The sequence below is a fragment of the Myotis davidii genome, unplaced genomic scaffold, assembly GCF_000327345.1.
Source record: "Myotis davidii unplaced genomic scaffold, ASM32734v1 scaffold149, whole genome shotgun sequence".
In the NCBI taxonomy this organism is placed as follows: domain Eukaryota; kingdom Metazoa; phylum Chordata; class Mammalia; order Chiroptera; family Vespertilionidae; genus Myotis; species Myotis davidii.
Genome location: NW_006352194.1, coordinates 3784590 through 3804386, shown reverse-complemented (window position 1 = coordinate 3804386; position 19797 = coordinate 3784590). Strand labels below are relative to the sequence as shown.

Genomic DNA, 19797 nt, shown 5'->3' with positions numbered 1-19797 from the left:
TTCCTGCTGTCCCCTGACACCTCCAGATATGAGGCTGCCAGCACCCTTGAGAGATGAGACTGAATGGACAACATGTTTGAGAGGAGGGTGACATCTCTTCCTTCAGTGGCTCTGGCTCCTCTTGCCACCAATAGAAGACGTTTCTCTAACTTGGTTCTTGGCCCTGGGCTCCTCTCTTTGTTCCTCACACTGCCACCAGGACCTCAGCGAACCCCATGTTTCCGCTGTCACTCAGGGGCTGTTCCAGGTGCTTACCTCCCCGTCACATGGCACTTTCCTGCCCGCTGGACAGCCTACAGAGTTATCAGGCCACTCAAAGAAATGCCACCCAATTTTTGATGTTCAGCAACCCTGTTGATTTAATCTTTCAAATGTCTCTGCTATTCTCCCCCCGACTCCCCAGTTCATATGATGTTTGTTATTGAAAATGCCATACAGTGGCCTTCCCTGCTCTAATATGACCCACCTTTATCCATTTCCAAAGGTACTCAAGAAAAATAGAGATACTAACAATTTACTGCACACATGCTAGTATTATGCAGTAGGCCCTTTACTCACACGACAATTCTCATTTCAACGTGGGTGCTATCATTTTCTCATCTCTTTCTCAGTAGGGCCCGGATTCTGGCTCGGGTCTGCTTGACTGAACATGCGCCCTTTCCTTTTTACCCCTCTGATGGGTGAGGTTTGAGCAGATGTCAGAGGTGGACATAGAGGCGTGATAGCTGGTCCCGGAGGCCTGGACCATATGTACGTGCGGGTGGGTTATAAGTGGTCCCTGGAGGGGGTTCTCACCTGCCCCTCAGGCCCTGGCAGCAGCTGCCCGAAGTCCTGCCCATTAGCGAAGGCCTCCAGCACGGACAGGAGGTCCTGGTTGCAAATGGCCATCCAGAGCCTCTGAGGCTCGGGTGTGGAGCGCCGGGCAAACCTGTGTTCCACATACTTGGCCACGATATAGTCCCTGCGGGCACTCCTGCCAAAGGCAACCACATGCAGGACCTCAGTTAGCCCTTCCCACCCAGCTGACCCCTGGAGCCCTCCCACAGGAGACAGATCTCTGAGAACCTGTCCTGGACTCTCCCAGACCTGAGGCTCCCCTCTCCCCAGACTTCTCGTCCAAGATCTTTCTGAGACCTTGGGAGCTGGGGAAGCGGAATCCCCAGCCAGGACGCCCTCCATCTGAGAGTCCCCTTACATGTCACTGTCAGCTGAGGGTTTAGGGCCGCCATGTGAGGGCAGCTGGGCCTCCATGACTTCGTTGAAGCGCGTGTTCCCGATGTTCAAGGCCAGCTGGAGTCACAGGAAAGTAAGACGAGGTGGTTAGGATAGCGCCCCCTGGAGGACTGAGCCCTCAGAGGCCCAGCCCTGACCGTCACCTTCCCCATCCTCCCCCTCCAGGGACCCCGCCCCCCTCCCCAAGCTCTGGCTGAGCCACTGTGCCCAAGCCCGCCTCTTGATCAAACCACGCTCGGAATCCACTCTCACCAACAACTCCGAGGGGCACAGCAGGTCCAAGGTGAGGGACTGGATGCGGGAGAAGCGCACGCCCAGCTCGCGGTGGACGCCTGAACACTGGATGCAGGTGAGCACGCCCAGGTTGGTGCTGAGCCACGTGGGGTCTGCGAAGGAGAGCAGCTCATCCCTGGAGGTGCGGCCCCTCCCCTCCACTCCCACCTCCCTCCTGGGGGTGGCCCCACCGCCGGACCTGCAGCCCCGCAGTCGCAGCACTGGCCATTCCCAGGCCTGCTCTTCACCTCGGCGATGAGGAGCTTGGTCAGGTCCTGGAGCTCCCCGTCCAGCCCAGCGGCCCCCCAGGGCCCCGGGATGCCACTGGGCTCCCCCTGGAAGGCACTGCTCAAAGCTTCGTCCTTGCTGTTCTGCAGCACTGACACCCACCTGCGGAGAGTGCATGGGGGGGTGGGGATGACAGCCCTGGCCTGGGGTCCTGCCCACCAGGCTCCCCTGCTCCCACCCCCAGGCTGGTCGTGGGGGAGCACTCACGCCTCACACTCATGTTCGTCCTCCGCCTGGAAGTGGTACGTCCTGTTGTCTGTTGGGAGAGGAGATGTCTGGCCTTCCCTGGGCCCAGGGCACCCTCACCCGAACCACTGGATCCAGACTGAGCTGTTGTCCCTGAGGCCAGGCTCTGCCAAGCTAGGGGTGGGCGGGTGATGGCAGTGGCCAGCAGAGGGAGCAGTTTCTCAAAAATTACCTCCAAAGTAGGATCCCAGCAAGGCTCTCAGTGGGCAGTTGGGGTTCCAGGTCAGGGGAGGTATTAGGGCACAGGACCCCACGCAGCTCAGAGGCAGTCTCCTCTGAACCCACTGCCACCACCCCACCTGCCCCTCGGCCCCCTATCTGGTCTCCCTGCTCTCCATCTCTTCTGCTCCCCACAGCCAGTACCAACTGCCAGACTGTTGTTGCCTAAGGCCCTGCTCTAACCACACCACTCCCCTGACCCAAGACCCCGCTTGGCTCCCGACTGCCAGGAAACAAGATCCAAACCTTTAAGAAGCATTCCTAGGCCTCAACTCCTACGACGCCTATGTGAACCCCACGCTCTGGCTAAACTGGCCAGACCCACGCTCCTGTTTTTATGCTTTTCCTCATGCCAATCCTGTCCCCTGAAATGCCCTCCCTAGACTCTACCTCCTGTGTCCTTCAAGGCTAATGTCAAGTGCTGCCTCCTCCAAGCAGCCTTCCTGATTGCCCAGAGCAGGGCAGGCCTTCCTCTCTTGAATCTTTGACAATGCTATATCTGCTCCTCTCTTCTGGACACCCCCACTTCTTACAGTCCTGGGTCCCCAATCACACCCCTGCCAGAGAGGGCTCCCTGAGGATGAGACTAAGCTTTTCTCAGCCTACGCCTGCCCCAGGAAAGCCTGGCATCAAAGGCTCCAAAGTACTAATAATTCCAAAATCTACCCCTCCAAGTCCACTCAAATACGCTTTACAGAGTGTCCGGGGGGGCCTCGGGAGTCTCTGCCTGCAGTAGTGGCTATTCGACAAACATGTGGAACTGGACACGGGCCCCGGCTCAGTCTCCTGGTGGCTGACAGGTCCCTTAGAGAAGCCCGGGGCAGCGTGGGGAAGGGGCCGGGACTACTCACGAGTCACCAGGTCAAAGCACTTTTTCTCCTCGGGGTTTGGCCTCACTTGGCACGTCAGCAGGGTCAGCTTCACTGGGGGCCGGTTTATCTGTGGGAAGTTGGGGGCGGAGGATGTACATGCTACCCTCTGGGTCTCCCAAACTCTTGGGCCCCTGTTTCTCAATCTGTTAAATGGGCATAATCCTGTTCCTGTTTATGTGTCCCCTCTCCCAGCACCTCCAGGTCGTGGAGTGTGGGCCAACGCCAGGCTGGGAGCTTTGGGTCCCATCCTTCCCGCCAAAGGGCATCTCCAGGAACCTGGATCCAGGTCTCAGAGGGGAGGGTTTGACACTTGTCTGCTCAGAACACCGAGGGGAGAAAGTACCCATGGTGTTCTGAGACCCCACCCCTCCCGGCCTCACCATGCTGTGTGAGATGGTCAGGCAGCCATACTTGACTCCACACTTCCTTTTCTGCCAGACTCTTCGAATTCTAGGATCCAGAGGATAGAGAGACAATGACCCAAGGCTCACACCTAAGTCCCCTGTAGCAGAAAAACAGAGTCCTGGCCCAGGTCTCCTGCAGGAGGAGATGCAGTTCTGCCCATAAGAAGCTCCCGGTCTGATGGGGGAAACAGCCGCACTCTCTGGGAATCCTTATTCTGAAGGGGGCACGTGACCTACTGAGCGCCTCTGCTCTGATGGAGAAGACACAGTCCCAACCTTATCTGAGAGGAGGGACAGGCTCTTGACCGCAACAGGTTAATTAGGGTTAAACAAAAGCAACATGAATATTGAGACGCTAAAAATACAATTAGCAAACCCATGCTCTAGAGCTACTTAACACTTCCATAGATATTAATTGGTTTAACAGAGTTATTCTTCTCTGATAAAAACTGATTTGAAAGTGGTAACAGGGCCCTGGCTGGTTAGGCTCAGTGGATAGAGTATGAGCCTGTGGACCAAAGGGTCCCGGGTTCGATTCCGGTCAAGGGCATGTACCTTGGTTGCAGGCTCCTCCCTGGCCCGGGCCCTAGTCAGGGCTCCTGCAGGAGGCAACCAATCGATGTGTTTCTCTCACATCGATGTTTCTCTCTGTCTTTCCCTCTCTCTTCCATTCTCCCTAAAAAAATCAATGGAAAAGTATCCTCGGGTGAGGATTAACAAAAACAAACAAAAAATAAATAAATAAAGGTGATTAAATGTTTAAAAAGAAAGAAAGTAGTAACATGAACACTTCCCAGAAGGGCCTATGCGTTTCCCAGACTGATTTTTTTACACCCAGGGAGGAAGGCACAAGCAGCACTTCCATTTCCAGGCATATTCCGAATATTGCAGAGGTTAAGGGTGAGGGCACGGAGACTCTCTAGCAGTGGTTCTCAACCTTCTGGCCCTTTAAATACAGTTCCTCATGTTGTGACCCAACCATAAAATTATTTTTGTTGCTACTTCATAACTGTAATGTTGCTACTGTTATGAATCGTAATGTAAATATCTGATATGCAGGATGGTCTTAGGCGACCCCTGTGAAAGGGTCGTTCGACCGCCAAAGGGGTCACGACCCACAGGCTGAGAACCGCTGCTATAGGTCATAAATGCTCAAACAGTGTTCGCTGCTGCTGTTTCTTCGAGTTAAGACCAACCGTGGCTTTTAGAAGCTCACGTGCCCAGGACTGTGATGGTTTTGCATTGCCACAGTGGAGGGTACAAGAATCCTCAAGTGATAATAGTCCCCTTGGTCAGTAACTCCAACCCTGACATTTACTGCCTGTGTGGCTTTGGTCATCTACTTAAAGTTCTCCAAGTCACTTACCCATCACTTTTCTTGTATAGAAAGCCCACCTTCTCCGTCCCAAATTGCTTGTTGCCTTGGTGCTGGTGGATGCTGTAGCCACCTCCTGAGTTCTTCCGGCTCATGTTCTCCTGCTCCCCAGACATGAAAGGAGACCTCAGGGTGGGAGGAGCCCCATTCTGCAGGGGTCTCCTGTGAGGAGACCTCAGAGGACTCTGAGAAGTCTTCCTCCCCGCCTCACCTCCCACAGGGTGTGCCATGGGGGGAAAGCACTCCTGGGATGCATCAGGGGCTGACCTCTCTGTTCTCAAGCTGCAGCGTCCCTCGGAGGGAGTCCCGGAGCTGGGTCAGCTTCTGCAGCTCCTCCTCCTGGGTTTGGCGCAGCTATGGGAGAGGGCAAGACCCCATCATCAGCCAGCAGATGTGCCCGGTGCAGAGTCCAGACCAGCGCAGCAGGGCAGGAGCCCACTCTCTGGGCAGGGGCAGCTCTTCCACACCCAGATTCTCCCAGAAGGACAGGGGGCTTGACCACATGCCAACGCGTAAGGCCCGACTTACTGCATGTACCGAGGCTGCCAGCTTCTCGATGAAGGGGGACAGGCTCTGAGCAGCCTTCCAGCCATCTTGGAAAAAGCTAAGAGGTGCGAAGCCAAACAAGGGACCAGAGAGAAATGAAAATGAGAGATGAAACACGAAGTATGGGAGAAGGTGCTCCAAGGATCACCGGGCAGTATAGTCTGATGGTCAAGAACAGGCCCTCTGGAATTAGAATGTCTGGGTCCAGATCCCAGTTTACTCGCTGTGTGAGCTTAGTAAATCTGAGCCTCCGTTTTCACATCTGTAAAATGGGGATAACAACAATACCTGCTCACAGGGGCGTGAGGGGATTGAGTGAGATCAAGTGAGTCAAGTACTTAGGGCCTGACTCATGGAGAGTGCTCAATAAAGAGCTGTGAAAACATTACCAGACGGTACAGGCATACAGAGTCCTTGGGGGTCTGCCAGACCCTGGGCCTGGTTCTCTGCTGCCTGACGGGTTAAGGGGCGAGGAACAGGGGCTAGGGTTGGGGACAGGGGAGAAACCTACTTGTGCTGGGCATGGAAGAACTTGATGAGGCTCTGCAGGAAGTCGGGGCCTTGCTTCATCTGGCTCTCCCCGGCTTTCAGCAGATACTGGGGGGCGGGGAGGGGAAGATGTGCCACGTGAGCAGAAGCTGAATCCTTGGGACAAGGGCCCGCAGTCCCCCTCTTGGCCATGACTGAAGCTTGGTGACATCCCAAGGGCCATCTGACCAGGGCCCGAACTGAGCCTGGGCCTGGGCCCTGGGAGGTGCAGGAGAGGCAGACGGGAGGACACGTCCCACCCTCCCGCTCTGGAGCAGCCGTTACCTCGCACATGTGCAGCTGGAAGATGCGCCGCTCCCTCTGTGTGTCCTGGGCCACCTCCCCGTGGCTTCCCCCTGTCACTCGGGCCCGGTCCCTCTCCTTCTCCAGCCTGGCCCTAGGCCCCAAGGAAAGAGAGGCCTGAACATCTCTTGGCCCCTTTCACGCTCCGCCATCCCCACATCCTCCTCTCTGCCACGGGCACAGGAGAGTGAGGGGCCCTCCTGTGTGCCATCAGTGTGGGAGGGCTGGGGTACGCGGTGAACAAGGCAGATTCGGGGAACCCACTGGCTCTTGGGGGAGAAAGACATGAATCAAATCACAGCCGGGAGGAGAGCGGTGGGAGAGTAAAGTGGGGGACTCGACCTTTTCCGGCAGCCCAGGAATTGATGTTTGAGCTGGGATCTGAAGTCTGAGAAGTTGCTTTGGAGATATCTAGGGCTGGGTAGGAGGACCAGAGCATGTGACGGCCGGAGGCAGGAGGGATCAGGAGCCCAGATGGAGAGGGAGGTGGTTCCAGGTGAGCTAAAGAGGGGCCAGACCATGCAGAGCCTGATTCAGACCCTGTCAAGGTTCTTGGTCTTTTTCCCAAGGGCAATGGGAAGGACTTAAGGGTTTTTATTCAGGGAGGTGATGAGCTCAGATGAGGGTCAGGTGGGAATTGGGGTGGCCACCGCTGACTTTGCTGGAAGGAATGTAGCACCCAGTGGGTTGGAGCTTCTGAGCCATGGAGCTTCCTATTTAAACTTAGAAAACCTTTGTTCTTTTCTTTCTAAGTGAAGAAAGGGCTTCCCATCCCTGTAACTGAAAGTAACTGGGCCTTCTCCCTGCAGATCTTAAGGGTTATCTGTCCCCACCCCCCCTTTGGGGGTGGGGGGAACTGTGCAAAAATGCCACACCCATCAGACCACCCACTCCCAGGCAGGAGAGTATTTCCAGATCGGAGGCTGGGCACACGTGACCACGAAACCCGTATAAAGGAGACATCTCAAGTGGGTGCCAGCCCTGAGCAGAGAAGACAGCCATGGGCTGCATTATGAGCTGCATTATTTCCTTCGAGACTCAGTCTTCCCATCTGGAAAATGGGGACCCTTATCTGTACCCAGATGAGATCAAGTATGCAAAAGACTTAGTACATGGAAGACTATAGGCCCCTCTAGGCCTCAGTTTCCCATCTGTAAACCGAGGGAGCGATGGCCTGGACTGGTTCCTTCTGGCACAAAGCTTCTAGCCTTACTGAGGTGAGACCTCTGGGACAGTGTTGAAATGCAGAATCTGTATGTGGAGCCATTTCTCAACCTCGGAACTGAAGACATTTTGACCATATAATTGTTTGTTGCGGGGTGGGGGGTGCGGGGTGGGGTCCTGCGGATGTAGGACGCTTAGCAGCATCCATGACCTCTCCCACTAGATGCCAATCTACCCAGTTGTAACACCCAGAAATGTCTCCTGGGGGTGAGGGAGGGGGTGCAAAATCACCCCTGGGCGAGAACCACTGCTCTAGAGTGGGGTTATGCAGGCTTTTGAATTTTTATTTACATTTTCTCACAAGTGGTTATTTTTCATTCCAAGTGGGAGTTCTTGGCTGGGTGGTGGAGTTGGGGGCATAAGAGCTGGATCGGGGCAGATGCTTCTTTTTGGATCTGAAGATGAGCAGTAGAGAGAGAGACACGGCTGGCCCTGCAGTGTGTTGGCAACAGTGAGCCTGGAGCTTGCTAAGCTGGGCGGGAGACTGAGCGGGCAGAGCAGCTGGGAGAGGCGGGGACTCTCTCCAGTGTACACTGTTATTATAGTTTTCAATAGTGAAAAATGAAAAGTAAGCTAAATGTCTATCAACAGTAAGTGGTTAAATCAATTATGCTCTGTCCCTATATAGGAATACTAGGCAGCTCTTACAAAGGACGCGGAGGCTCTGTATACGGTGGCATGGAAAGATGTCTGCTGCAGAGTAAATGGACAGAAAGGAAGTCACCAGATAGTTCAGTGGCTAGAAATGTGGATTCTGGATCTGAATAGCAGCTCCCTCACTTACTCAACCTTCATAAATCTTTCTAAGCTTCAGTTTCTCCATCTCAAAAATGCGACTCGCCTGGCCGATGTGGTTCAGTGGTTGAGCATTGACCCATGAACCAAGAGGTTCCTGGTTCGATTCCTGGTCAGGGCACATGCCCGGGTTTTGGGCTTGATCCCCAGAGGGGGGCATGCAGGAGGTACCTGATCGATGTCTCTCTCTCTCATCGATGTTTCCACCTCTCTGTCCCTCTCCCTTCCTCTCTCTCTAAAATCAATAAAAATATATTTTTTAAAAATGAGACTAATACTGCCTAGCACTCAGATGATGTGAGTACATGGGAAACATTTAGTATAGTCCCTGGCATACAGTAAACCTTCAATAAATGGCAGGATTATGATGATGATAATGATACTAATGACTAAATAAGAACTATTGGTGATCATCTTTAGATCATCTTTTTAGTATAGGGTACTTTTTTAGTTATTTATTCAATATTCTAAATACAGGGTCTAGTGGAGATTAAAGGACAGAGTTAGTTAGTTTAGGATGAAGATAAGCTGTAAAGTATTATACACGACTTTGTGAATTACCATAGCTCTGCCCCTCAGCGTCAGCTCTGGTAATTTACAGAGGTTTACCCTACAAAGTCTGACACAGTCGCCTAATACGACCTGAGACACCTCATACGAATAGCTGGGGAGTGCTTTTTATTCCACCACCCTCACCCATCCATAAAGTAACAACTCCCAGGCCTTCCCCGTCCCCAAAGGATCACCAATGTTTACAAACATTTCAAATGCCAGGATGGTTCTTCTTTCCTTTGAATGGAGTGGCAGCAGAGGAGTAAAAAGAACTAGTGAGTGAAAAGTGCTGAATTGTGCCCTCGCCAGTTTGGCTCAGTGAACAGAGCATCAGTCCTGCAGACTGAAGGGTCCTGGGCTCGACTCCGGTCAAGGGCAAGAACCTTGGTTGCAGGCTAGATCCCCAGCCCTGGTTGGGGCTCTCTCACATTGATGTTTCTCTCTCTCTGTCTCTCCCCCTCCCTCCCACTCTCTAGACCAGTGGTTCTCAACCCTCCTAATGCCGCGACCCTTTAATACAGTTCCTCATGTTGTGGTGACCCCCCAATTTCATTGTTACAAATTGAACATAATTAAAGCATAGTGATTCATCACAAAAACAATATGTAATTATATATGTGTTTTCTGATGGTCTTAGGCGACCCCTGTGAAAGGGTCATTCGACCCCCAAAGGGGTCACGACCCACAGGTTGAGAACCTCTGCTCTAGAAGAAAGAAAAGTGCTGAATTGCTAGTTACTAGGAAGACTGAGGTAACTGGAGAAGGAGATGACAGCAATACCATTCAGGAAATAGGGAACAGGTTACGGGGGTCGGGGAGGTCACGGAGGAGGAAGATGGGGATCAAAACGGATCAAGCACCCACTTGCCTGCCCTTGAACCCACTCTCCTGTGATGCCGGTTCCAACCACCCTTCCCTCCGCCTGAACAAAACCACGTCCTTTTCTGCCACCTCTGCGCTGATGATGGCTCTGTCACTCTGTGCTTCACTATTTACTGAGCCACCTCTCTCCTTGCTTATAAAACGCAGTGGGATCCACCAAGTTTTAATAACAGCACCTCTCCCTGCCAAGGGCAATGCATCTGATAACAGATGTAAAGGGTTCATCACGTGTCTGGTGCAAAGGCAGCTCTTACGTAAGTATAACTACTAGCTGCTATTACCACTAATTATTATTTTTAAGCACTAAAGCAATCCCCCATTTTACAGATGAGGGGCCAAGATGATAAGTCACAGCTAAGTGGTAGAGCAGGATTTGAACCCAGGTCTATCTGGTGCTAGAACCCTGGGGACAGCGCTGGTACCCAACACTGTGCTCAGATTTGTTCCATCCCTCCTTCCTGCCTTCCCCCAGCTGGTGATGGTCACAGTGTCTTTATTTTATTTTTAATATATTTTATTGATTTTTTTACAGAGAGGAAGGGAGAGGGAGTTAGAAACATCGATGAGAGAGAAACATCCATCAGCTGCCTCCTGCACATCCTATTGGGGATGTGCCCAAAACCAAGGTACATGCCCTTGACCAGAATCGAACCTGGGACCCTTCAGTCCGCAGGCCGACATTCTATCCACTGAGCCAAACCCGTTAGGGCCACAGTGTCTTTTTTGATAGATCACGGTCAGGGGCTATTTTACAGATGATGAAGCTGAGACCCAGGCAAGGGAAGTGATTGCCCACGGTCCCAAGCTGGCCAAGGGAATGCTGGGAGCAGAGCTCTGGGCTCCTGCCTCTCGGCGCCTTGCTGTGTTATTCTGGTCCTGGTTCTGGCTCAGAAAGATGGCCAAGGAATACCTGTTGAAATGCAGGGCCAGGTGCTTCACAGGCACTGCACTAATCTCATCCCCACGTCAACCCTGTCAGGTATCACTAGCCCCATTTTGAAGATGAGGAAACAGTCCTGCATGTGGAACAGCCTAGACCAGTGGTTCTCAACCTTCCTAATGCTGAGACCCTTTAATACAGTTCCTCATTTTGTGGTGAGCCCCAACCATAAAATTATTTTCGTGGCTACTTCATAACTGTCATTTTGCTACTGTTATGAATCGTAATGTAAATATCTGATATGCAGGATGTATTTCCATTGTTACAAATTGAACACAATTAAAGCATAGTGATTAATCACAAAAACAATAAGTAATTATATATGTGTTTTCCGATGGTCTTAGGTGACCCCTGGGAAAGGGTCCTTCGACCCCTCCAAAGGGGTCGCGACCCACAGGTTGAGAACCACCGGCCTAGACAACCGTGGCCCCTGCACAGGACCTGGGATGCCTTTCTCAGGGGCCCCAGCTGGAGAGGGGAACCCTCCTTCTACATTAACAACCCAGGGATGAGACTGCTGGTGGTACCACACAGATGCTATCAGGACCCTGGGCCCTTCCAGCTGCTGCCAAGACTGGTTTGTAAGAAGAAGGTGGGCCCTAGCTATTTTGGCTCAATGGATAGAGCGTCAGCCTGAGGACTGAAGGGTCCAGGATTGATTCGGGTCAAGGGCACATGCCTGGGTTGCGGGCTCGATCCCCAGTAGGGGGCACGCAGGAGGCAGCCAATCAATGATCCTCTCTCATCATTCTCTATCTCTCTTCCTTCTCCCTTCCTCTCTGAAATCTATAAAAATATATATATAAAGAATGAGGTGGAATTACTCATCAATAGCTAGCTGTACCTGGAACACTCATAAAAAGAAATGTACCAGGGCAGCTCAGTGGTTGCATGTCAACCCAGAAACCAAGAGGTCACCGGTTCGATTCCTGGTCAGGGTACATACCCAGATTGCAGGCTCCATCTCCAGTGGGGGATGTGCAGGAGGCAGCCAATCGCTGATGTTTCTCTGTTAATCAATGTTTCTACCTCTCTATCCCTGTCCCTTCCTCTCTCTAAAAATCAATAAAAACACACACACATATATATAAAGAAATACACACAGATACCTGTGCCAGGACATGTAGCTCAACCTATGTAACATGCATGTCCAAAGCCAGGAGACCACATAGCATGGCAGGAAGAACACTGGACTAAGAAGCTTTGGGTTCTAGACCAGGCCCTATTGACAACTCACTAAATAGTCTCGGCCAAGCCCTTTCCCCCATCAATTACACAGAATCTTTTCTCTAAGTGTAACCTCATAGGCAAGCTCAATACATAAACCTGGTAGAAGCAGAGCTTCTTGGGGAAAGCCAACAGGGGAGCGTTTATTCTTCCCATTTGGTAGACAATGCCCTGAAAGGCTAAGGCCTCGTCAAGGCAGCTCAGGAAAAGCCATGTGACCCCATCAAATTGTAAAGAAAAACATAGCCTGTGTCCACACCTCAATGAGAGCAGATGGCCACGCCTAAAATAGCTCCCACACATGTGACCACAGAATCTACACCCGCAGCTGGAGTGTAAATGGAGATGCTGGTGGAGGGAGCAGTCATGACCTTCATCCAGAATCAGGGAGGTCCCTCTCCAGGGCTCTGGGAGCTGGAACAATAAAGCTCCAGAACCTACTTCTTGGAATCGAACCTACAGAAATAATTACGGGTGGGAACAAAGATTTAGTTCCAAGGATGCCTCCCCAATGATAGGGGCGGATGAAATACATTGTGGATTATGCAGATGTTGGCACACCTTGCACCATTTAAGTGACGTTGTATAAGAATATGTAGTGACATAGAGAGATGCACTTTTAAGCACGAAAAAGATTACAAAACAGTATGACTATTATTTCAGTTTTATAAAAATATTTCTTTATATATAGAAAATAGAAAGATGTTAATACTTCAGCCTTGGGAATTAAAGATTTTCCTTCTAGTTTTTGCTAGTTCTTCCTTCCCCCACTCTTTAAATATATATATATTGATTTCAGAGTGGAAGGGAGAGGGACAGAGAGATAGAAACATCAATGATGAGAGAGAATCATTGATTGGCTGCCTCCTGCATACCTCCTACTCATGTGCCCTGACCGGGAATCGAACCATGACCTCCTGGTTCCTAGGTAGATGCTCAACCATGTAGGAACCAGATGATAAAATTACTGTGCTGCCGGCACGTTCCCTGACCTGGAATCAAACCATGACCTTCTGTCACCTTGGCGCTCCACTGTGCCTCCACGCTCCCTTTGTCCCATGATGACATTGGTGGTGTCCACAAGAGGCCAGGGTCTGACATCAACTTCCTTTCCTCCTCTCTTCCAATTGAATGTTTATAGATACCACTCGGTATTGCAGAAAGAGGGTCAAGGAACACACACCCAAGACCTGCCTGGCTGTGTGGTCTTGGGAAAGTGACTTAACCTCTCTGAGTCGCCAGCTCCGTTAATGCTCATTGCGATACTAACATCTCCCGCACAGGGCTGGGTGACTGTGAGGGTTAAATGATCAGCGTATGGAGGTGTTCGGGAAATGGTAGCTCCTCTCTGTCTCTGCACACCTGGCACCACCGAGCTGCGGGGTCTCTGAGAGCAGCATTCTGAGGTCACTTCACAATAGCTCCCCTTTGGTGGTCTGTGGTTCAACCTCCAGACTCCGGTGAGGCCTGCTCATAAACCACCCCCACCACAATCACCCCACTTCCCGTAACCGCCTCTAGCAAGATGTCGTGTGCTTTTGGGTGACACGTCCCGGTGGCGTTAGGTTCTTCCCCAATCCAGCCTCCTGTTGCAACATAAGGTCACTTTTCTGGACAAACCACTGGCCGCAGCCACTTACATTTTGGCTTCATAGTCCTTCCACGCCTTCTCCAGATGTTTTTTGGAATCCTGTGGTTTAAAAAGAACAGTTTGCCCACAGGGGCACCTGGGGTGTGGAATCAACAGTACACTTTGCTTCCTTCAGGGGAACCCTGCACTTTTGTGCTCCTCTATGCTGTTCAAGCCATACTCCAACTAGCCCCTGACCCCATAGCCCTGACTGTAATGTCCCCAACCCCCAATAGAAACTGACCCTATTTCTCAGGGCTGAGCCCCTTCTCCCACACGACCTCTTCCCACAGTTGCCAAGAATCAATTGGGTTTGGTGGGCCCAGGCCAGGGCTGTGGGGAGATTTGGGGGTGTCTGCCCCCAAATGATAGAGATCACCATGAGGATAAAGATGGGGAGGATGGAGGTCAGATCTCCCCTCCCAACTTTACCCCACCATTCTCTCCTGCCTGGTGTAGGTCATCCTGATAATTCGGTAGAGGACAGAACCACTGAGAAGCTAAAAAGCATCCCCTATGGTCTCCTACCCAAGGTCGCACAGCAAACCAGTGCGGCCTGGCTGGTCCCTGGCCTAGTTTGCCGGGGCCCAGCTGCTCACACCCTCAGAACAGCCCTGGCTTCGGGTGTCCCAGTCAGCCAGGTGAAAAGCTGCCTGTCTGGTTTGGGTGGTTCCCAATCTGGAGTCTAGCCTGGGGCAAGGAGGGAAGCCTCTGCGGGGAGGACAGCTCCTGCCCTGGACTTTCCAGGGCAGCCTTTCCAGGGAGATTATTGTCGCCATCTCGAGCTCCACTCTGCCTCAAGCCAGGAGCTGCCGGTGGTCGGGAGTCCGGGTCCCACACTGGCCCCTCCACTGACTGGCTGTGTGAACTGTAAGCAGGTTGCCTGAGCCTGTTTTCCTCAACGGCAAAATGGGGATGAGAGTACCTTCAGGACCCACCTCCTAAGGCTGTAAGAACTCCATGAGCTATTGCACACAGGGCCCCGGCAGGCAGTAGGCCGTCCATCCCGGGCTAACCCCAGAGCCAGGTGCTCCGTCCCCCAAGGATCCGCTATATGGGGTCAGTACTTCTACGGTGACCGCCTTGCTTGGCCTCCCCCGTGGTCCCCTGCCTGCCCCTGTCCTGCAGTATCTCACCACCTCTGGGTACCCTTCCTCCCTCCACATGGAAACTCACCTGTCGCCCATCCCTTAGCTGCCCCTTCAACAGACTGTCCAGCGGGAAAGAGACAATGTTGTTCAGGTTCTGAACCTGGAAAGAGCGGAGACCTTGGGTGACCATCTGCCCAGCCCCAAGGGGCCTGAGTACAGGGAAGCATCATGAGGCAAAGGACATCCCTGGGGGTCAAGGAAGCAGGGGGGAGAAAGATGCAAAGATGGGCCAAAACCGGTTTGGGTCAGTGGATGGAGCGTCGGCCTGCGGACTGAAGGGTCCCGGGTTCGGTTCCGGTCAAGGGCATGTACCTGGGTTGCGCGCACTTCCCCAGTGGGGGATGTGCAGGAGGCAGCTGATCGGTGTTTCTCTCTCATCGATGTTTCTAACTCTCTATCTCTATCTCTCTCCTTTCCTCTCTGTAAAAAATCAATAAAATATATTAAAAAAAAAAAAGATGCAAAGATGGGAAGGTAGAAGCGGGTGGTGCAGTCGGCTTCCCATAAAAGCTGCAGCCCTGAAAGGTGGCCTCAGCACCTCACTGCCCCAGGGACATCCACGATCAGTCCCATCTCTGTCCTCTTGCCAGGAGCACCCTCCCTCCCCTCTCTGACTCTCTGAAGTCCTCCTGTCGTGCCCAGGGGCTCAGGCGGATTGAGTGACTCACCCACGGTCACACACCTAGTGAGCAGCAGAGCAGGGATTGGAGGCCTCAGTCTAAGCCCCAGTCTCCCTTGTGGTCACATGGGGAGAAGAGAAGAGTCAGAGCTGACCAGAGAGTACCCCATCTTTGGGCCACAGTGGTTGGATCAGGAACAGGCACGTGACCCAAGCCAGCCAATCAGATCCCTTCTGGGATTTTTCTGTCATGGGAGAAAGCCTAAAGAAAGATGCAATCTTTCTCCCAATAAGATATGACACTGGACAGAGACAGGAGAAACTATCAAAGAGAAAGGAGGAGCCTAAAGCCAGTAGCACTCCTGGACTTTCCGTTACAGGGGCCAATGAATTCCCCTTTTAAAAATTAACCTCGTTTGGGTTCTGTTTCTGTTATTTGGCAACCTCAATGGCCTGTCTAATATTTCAGCCCACCTTTCAAGGTACAGCCCAGGCCCCCCTCCTCCAGGAAGCCTTCCTGATCTCTCCTGCCTGTGGCCTATGCTGACCTCTCCTTTTCGGAACCATGGCAGCACTACTCAGACCAACCTGCTGGATCCTTGAGTCTGTGCCACGCTGGTAATACTTGGTATCAGCCCAAGTCAGTTTCTGTCTCTCCCACTAGACTGTGGCTCTCTGAGGCAGAGCCCGACTCTCTTCTTTGTTACCAACCCCTGGTACAACGCCTACCACAGGGTAGACCCTCAGCACACATCAGCTTGAGTGACAGAAGGCAAAGAGAGGTAGAGACAAAGGAGGTCACTAACTCAGCTCAACTCAAACACAGAAAGGCCTCTGTGTGCAGGCCAGTGTGCGAGGCCGTGCTGCACAGAGATATAATGACAGATGGCAATATTAGGTAACACTTACTGAGCCCTTACTCGTGTGATCCCCATTACAACTCGGTGGGGCAGGTGCCATCACTATCCCGGTTTTACGGAGCAGAGACCTCGGGCTCAGGCCGACTGAGTGACTCACCCAGGGTCACACACCTAGTAAGCAGCAGAGCAGGGATTTGAGGCCCAGTCTAAGTTCGAGATCCAGGTACTTACCACTAAGTCAGTGATGGCGAACCTTTTGAGCTCGGCGTGTCAGCATTTTGAAAAACCCTAACTCTGGTGCCGTGTCACATATAGAAATTTTTTTGATATTTGCAACCATAGTAAAACAAAGACTTATATTTTTGATATTTATGTTATGTATTTAAATGCCATTTAACAAAGAAAAATCAACCAAAAAAATGAGTTTGCGTGTCACCTCTGACACGCGTGTCATAGGTTCGCCATCACTGCACTGAGTGCTTCTTGGAGGTGTGACCCTGCAAGCCCTGGAGGGCACTGGTGGGACTCCAGCCACTAGAGCCGGTCCAAGGAAGCCTGGAGGGCGAGGGGCTTTCCTGGGAGGGGGCAGAGCCAGGCTTGTGGTCAGACACTGGAGCCAGACCACCCGGGTTCAATCCAGCTACTTGACCTCAAGCAATTGCTTAACTCATGTCTTAGTTTCCTGGCCTGTGAATTGGGGACAAGAGTAAAACCAACCCCACTGAGCTGTGCTCCAGGATTAAGAAGTTAACACTGAGAATCAGGCCTCCACAGGGAAGAGCTTGTACCTAGGGTGGCCTCGAGGCAGGGACTCAAGGACAGAGGAGGAGGCAGTCTCAGGAAGGAACCGGAGGCCACTGGGCCCCCTGCAGAGCTGAGAGGCTTGTTGAGACAAGGCAGGGTCTAGGCTCTGAGGCTGGGAAAGCGGAGGACAAAAAGGGTTGAGGTTTGGTGGTGGCATAAACAGGAACCCCAGAGTGTGCCCCCCCTGGGTGGGTCTCTTCCCCACTGTGAGATCCCCTCTGCTCCGGGGCAGTCACCACAGAAGACATAGAGGAGGGTGGAGAGAAAGGAAGGGGGAGAGACAAAGAGAAAAGATGTGGGTGAGACGTCAGAGAAGAATGCAAAGGCAGATCAGAACTAGAAAGGGATCTCAGGTCATGGGTCAGAGGTCAAGGGAGTTGAGAGGTCAGCGACAACCTGGGAGAAGGGTGGAAACCAAGCCTTTCCTGGCCAGGTTCTTCAGTCCACGAGGTTTACCCTGAGCCTGGGCTGGGGGCTGCCTGAGGAGGGATTAGGGGCCTCACCAGGTTCTTGAAGAGTGCAGCCACCTCGCGGGTGAACACGGCCAAGTTCAGGAAGCCGGTGGACAACTCGTGACTGTTTTGGGACAGGTGGCTGTTGCCTAAGGATTCCACGGCCTCTCGGTAATGCTCCTCGTTCTCCACATGGCCTGTGGAGACAGGGAAGGGAGCTCAGAGTTAGCTCCAGGCTGGGGCTGGGGAAAGGGCTGCCTGGCCAGGCTGGGCATCGAGCAGGCTCACTTACCAAGGCCAGAGCTGTGGATGGCTCGCACAGCCTTCTTTATTCTCTGCAGGATGGCCTGGTCTCCCTCCAGCATCTGGAAGCAAATGTGGACAGAGGTTCAGGCATGCCCAGCTGGGAGGGGTGCCTGACTCCATGATCCCACCCTCCAAACACACATATAGAGTTTCCAGCCTGGCTGGTGTGCTCAGTGGTTTGACCTATGAACCAAGAGATCACAGTTAAATTCCTGGTCAGAGCACATGCCTGCGTTGTGGGCTCGATCCTCAGTAGTGGATGTGCAGGAGGCAGCCAATCAATGATCCTCTCTCATCACTGATGTTTCTATCTCTCTCTCCCTCACCCTTCCTCTCTGAAATCAATAAAAATATATTAAAAGGAAAATAATAGTTTTCTCTGTTACAACCTCCCTCAACACAAACAGATCACCCTCTTCTACCCAGAAAACCATGGACCAGTCCCCCACTCCAGGAGAACGCAGCTTCTCCCTGATTCCAATGCAGGCTGAGTGAACGCCGAGATCCTGAGACGTGTAGTGTAGTGTAGTGGGATATGCCAGGCCTGGCTTGACTCTCAACTCTGGCACTAACTAGTGTGTCCACCTAAACAAATCTGTTATCTTCTCTGAGCCTTGGACGCCTGGTCTGCAAAGTACGAATGATACTGTGGACTCGAGGAGTTGCTGAGGGAATTAATGATTTTATGGATATGTACAAAATGCTTAGCAAAAGACCAGAGAGAGAACGTGGACATCTCTACATTTTCGAAAGACATGATGGGGGCTCTGGCTGGTTTGGCTCAGTGGATAGAGCGTTGGCCTGTGGACTGAAGGGTCCCGAGTTCGATTCCGGTCAAGGGCACGTGCCAGGGTATGGGGCTTGATCCCCAGTAGGGGGCGTGCAGGAGGCAGCAGGTCAATGATTCTCTCTCATCATTAATGTTTCTATCTCTCTCTCCCTTCCTCTTAAATCAATAAAAATATATTTTAAAAAAGACTTGATGGAGGAATGCTTGCTCCCAAAATCCTTGGCTCTGTAAGCAGCCATGTGAGGACGAGGAGGCAGAGGTGGGATACCATGGCTGGGCAGTGAGATCAGAGGGGACACACTCAACGCCCCACTGGAGAGAACTGGTGGGACGACATCAGGCCATGTCCAAGTTCAGAGGTTACCGGACAACTAGCAGACTGGGGAAGGCCAGAAGATATGGTAAGAAGCTGGCCTTCCATGCTCTAGGTGAGCTCACCCCACATGGAAGCTGCCAACCTCATGAAACCCTCATGAAATATATAGTTAAGTTGGAATGTTAGGGTTGCAAAGGGCCCACAGAGCCACAGATTAGGAACCTGAGGCCAAGAGAGGGGAGGGCCATGCCCAGAGTCAAATAGTGGGCAGGCAGCAAGGCTGGGCTTCCAGGGGTGCCCCATGACAGTGCTCCATCCACGGCCCCGCCCTGACCTCAGCCCCACCTGTTTTGTCCAGTGACTAAATGGGATCAGAGTTTCATCTCCAAAGAGTTACTGCAATGTGAGAAGAGTTAGCAAACACGTTGGAATGGTGTCTGCAAGGACTGTAAACAATGCTCACAGAGGGCATGCACGGGGCAGAGCTTAGAGGCCCTGTGGCATGTTCTCAGGAGCTTCTGGCATGTGGGAAGCCTCTGGAGGGAGGAGGTCTGGTTTTGAAGCCCAGCTCCACTGCCCAGATGCTGTGTGACCATGGGCAAGTTGCCTATTGTCACTGAGCTCCCTGACCAGCTATCTGTAAAAGAGAGGAAACAGTGCCCACCTCTCAGGGTTGGTATGAGGATTATTTTGTAGGCGATCATGCACATAATGGGTTTACATGGTGTTAAGCAGAGTGTGCCCTCAATGAGTAGAACCTATGATCATGATCAGCAGCTGCTGCTGGTGCTAAAAAGGTCCATCAAATCCTGGATATTTTCCTAGATGGATTAGAAACCTAATATTCTCCTCCCTGAGTATGAGCTTGAGATACTTTCATGTTTGGGGCCAGTGGAAACCCATCACAGGACTGAAGAAAGAAAGTCAAGGACTTAGGGAGATTGGGTCATAATTGAATAGCT

General features: G+C 52.2%; 1 protein-coding gene across 1 annotated transcript in view; it reads right to left on the bottom strand.

The window, feature by feature from the left end:
• Positions 1–18940, bottom strand: part of ASAP3 (ArfGAP with SH3 domain, ankyrin repeat and PH domain 3) — a 25041-nt gene extending 6101 nt beyond the window's left edge. The window contains exons 1-18 of the mRNA XM_015557199.1: positions 18884–18940; positions 17716–17788; positions 17475–17620; positions 14714–14788; positions 13548–13597; positions 6630–6788; positions 6270–6381; positions 5968–6053; positions 5439–5514; positions 5178–5264; positions 4902–5011; positions 3512–3581; positions 3111–3198; positions 2002–2050; positions 1706–1896; positions 1486–1619; positions 1196–1290; positions 796–973 (exon numbers count right to left, since the gene is read on the bottom strand). Of these exons, the coding sequence (XP_015412685.1) occupies positions 796–973; positions 1196–1290; positions 1486–1619; positions 1706–1896; positions 2002–2050; positions 3111–3198; positions 3512–3581; positions 4902–5011; positions 5178–5264; positions 5439–5514; positions 5968–6053; positions 6270–6381; positions 6630–6788; positions 13548–13597; positions 14714–14788; positions 17475–17620; positions 17716–17788; positions 18884–18940 (1836 nt within the window). The remainder of the gene's footprint in view (positions 1–795; positions 974–1195; positions 1291–1485; positions 1620–1705; positions 1897–2001; positions 2051–3110; positions 3199–3511; positions 3582–4901; positions 5012–5177; positions 5265–5438; positions 5515–5967; positions 6054–6269; positions 6382–6629; positions 6789–13547; positions 13598–14713; positions 14789–17474; positions 17621–17715; positions 17789–18883) is intronic.
• Between the last annotated feature and the right edge of the window lie 857 nt (positions 18941–19797).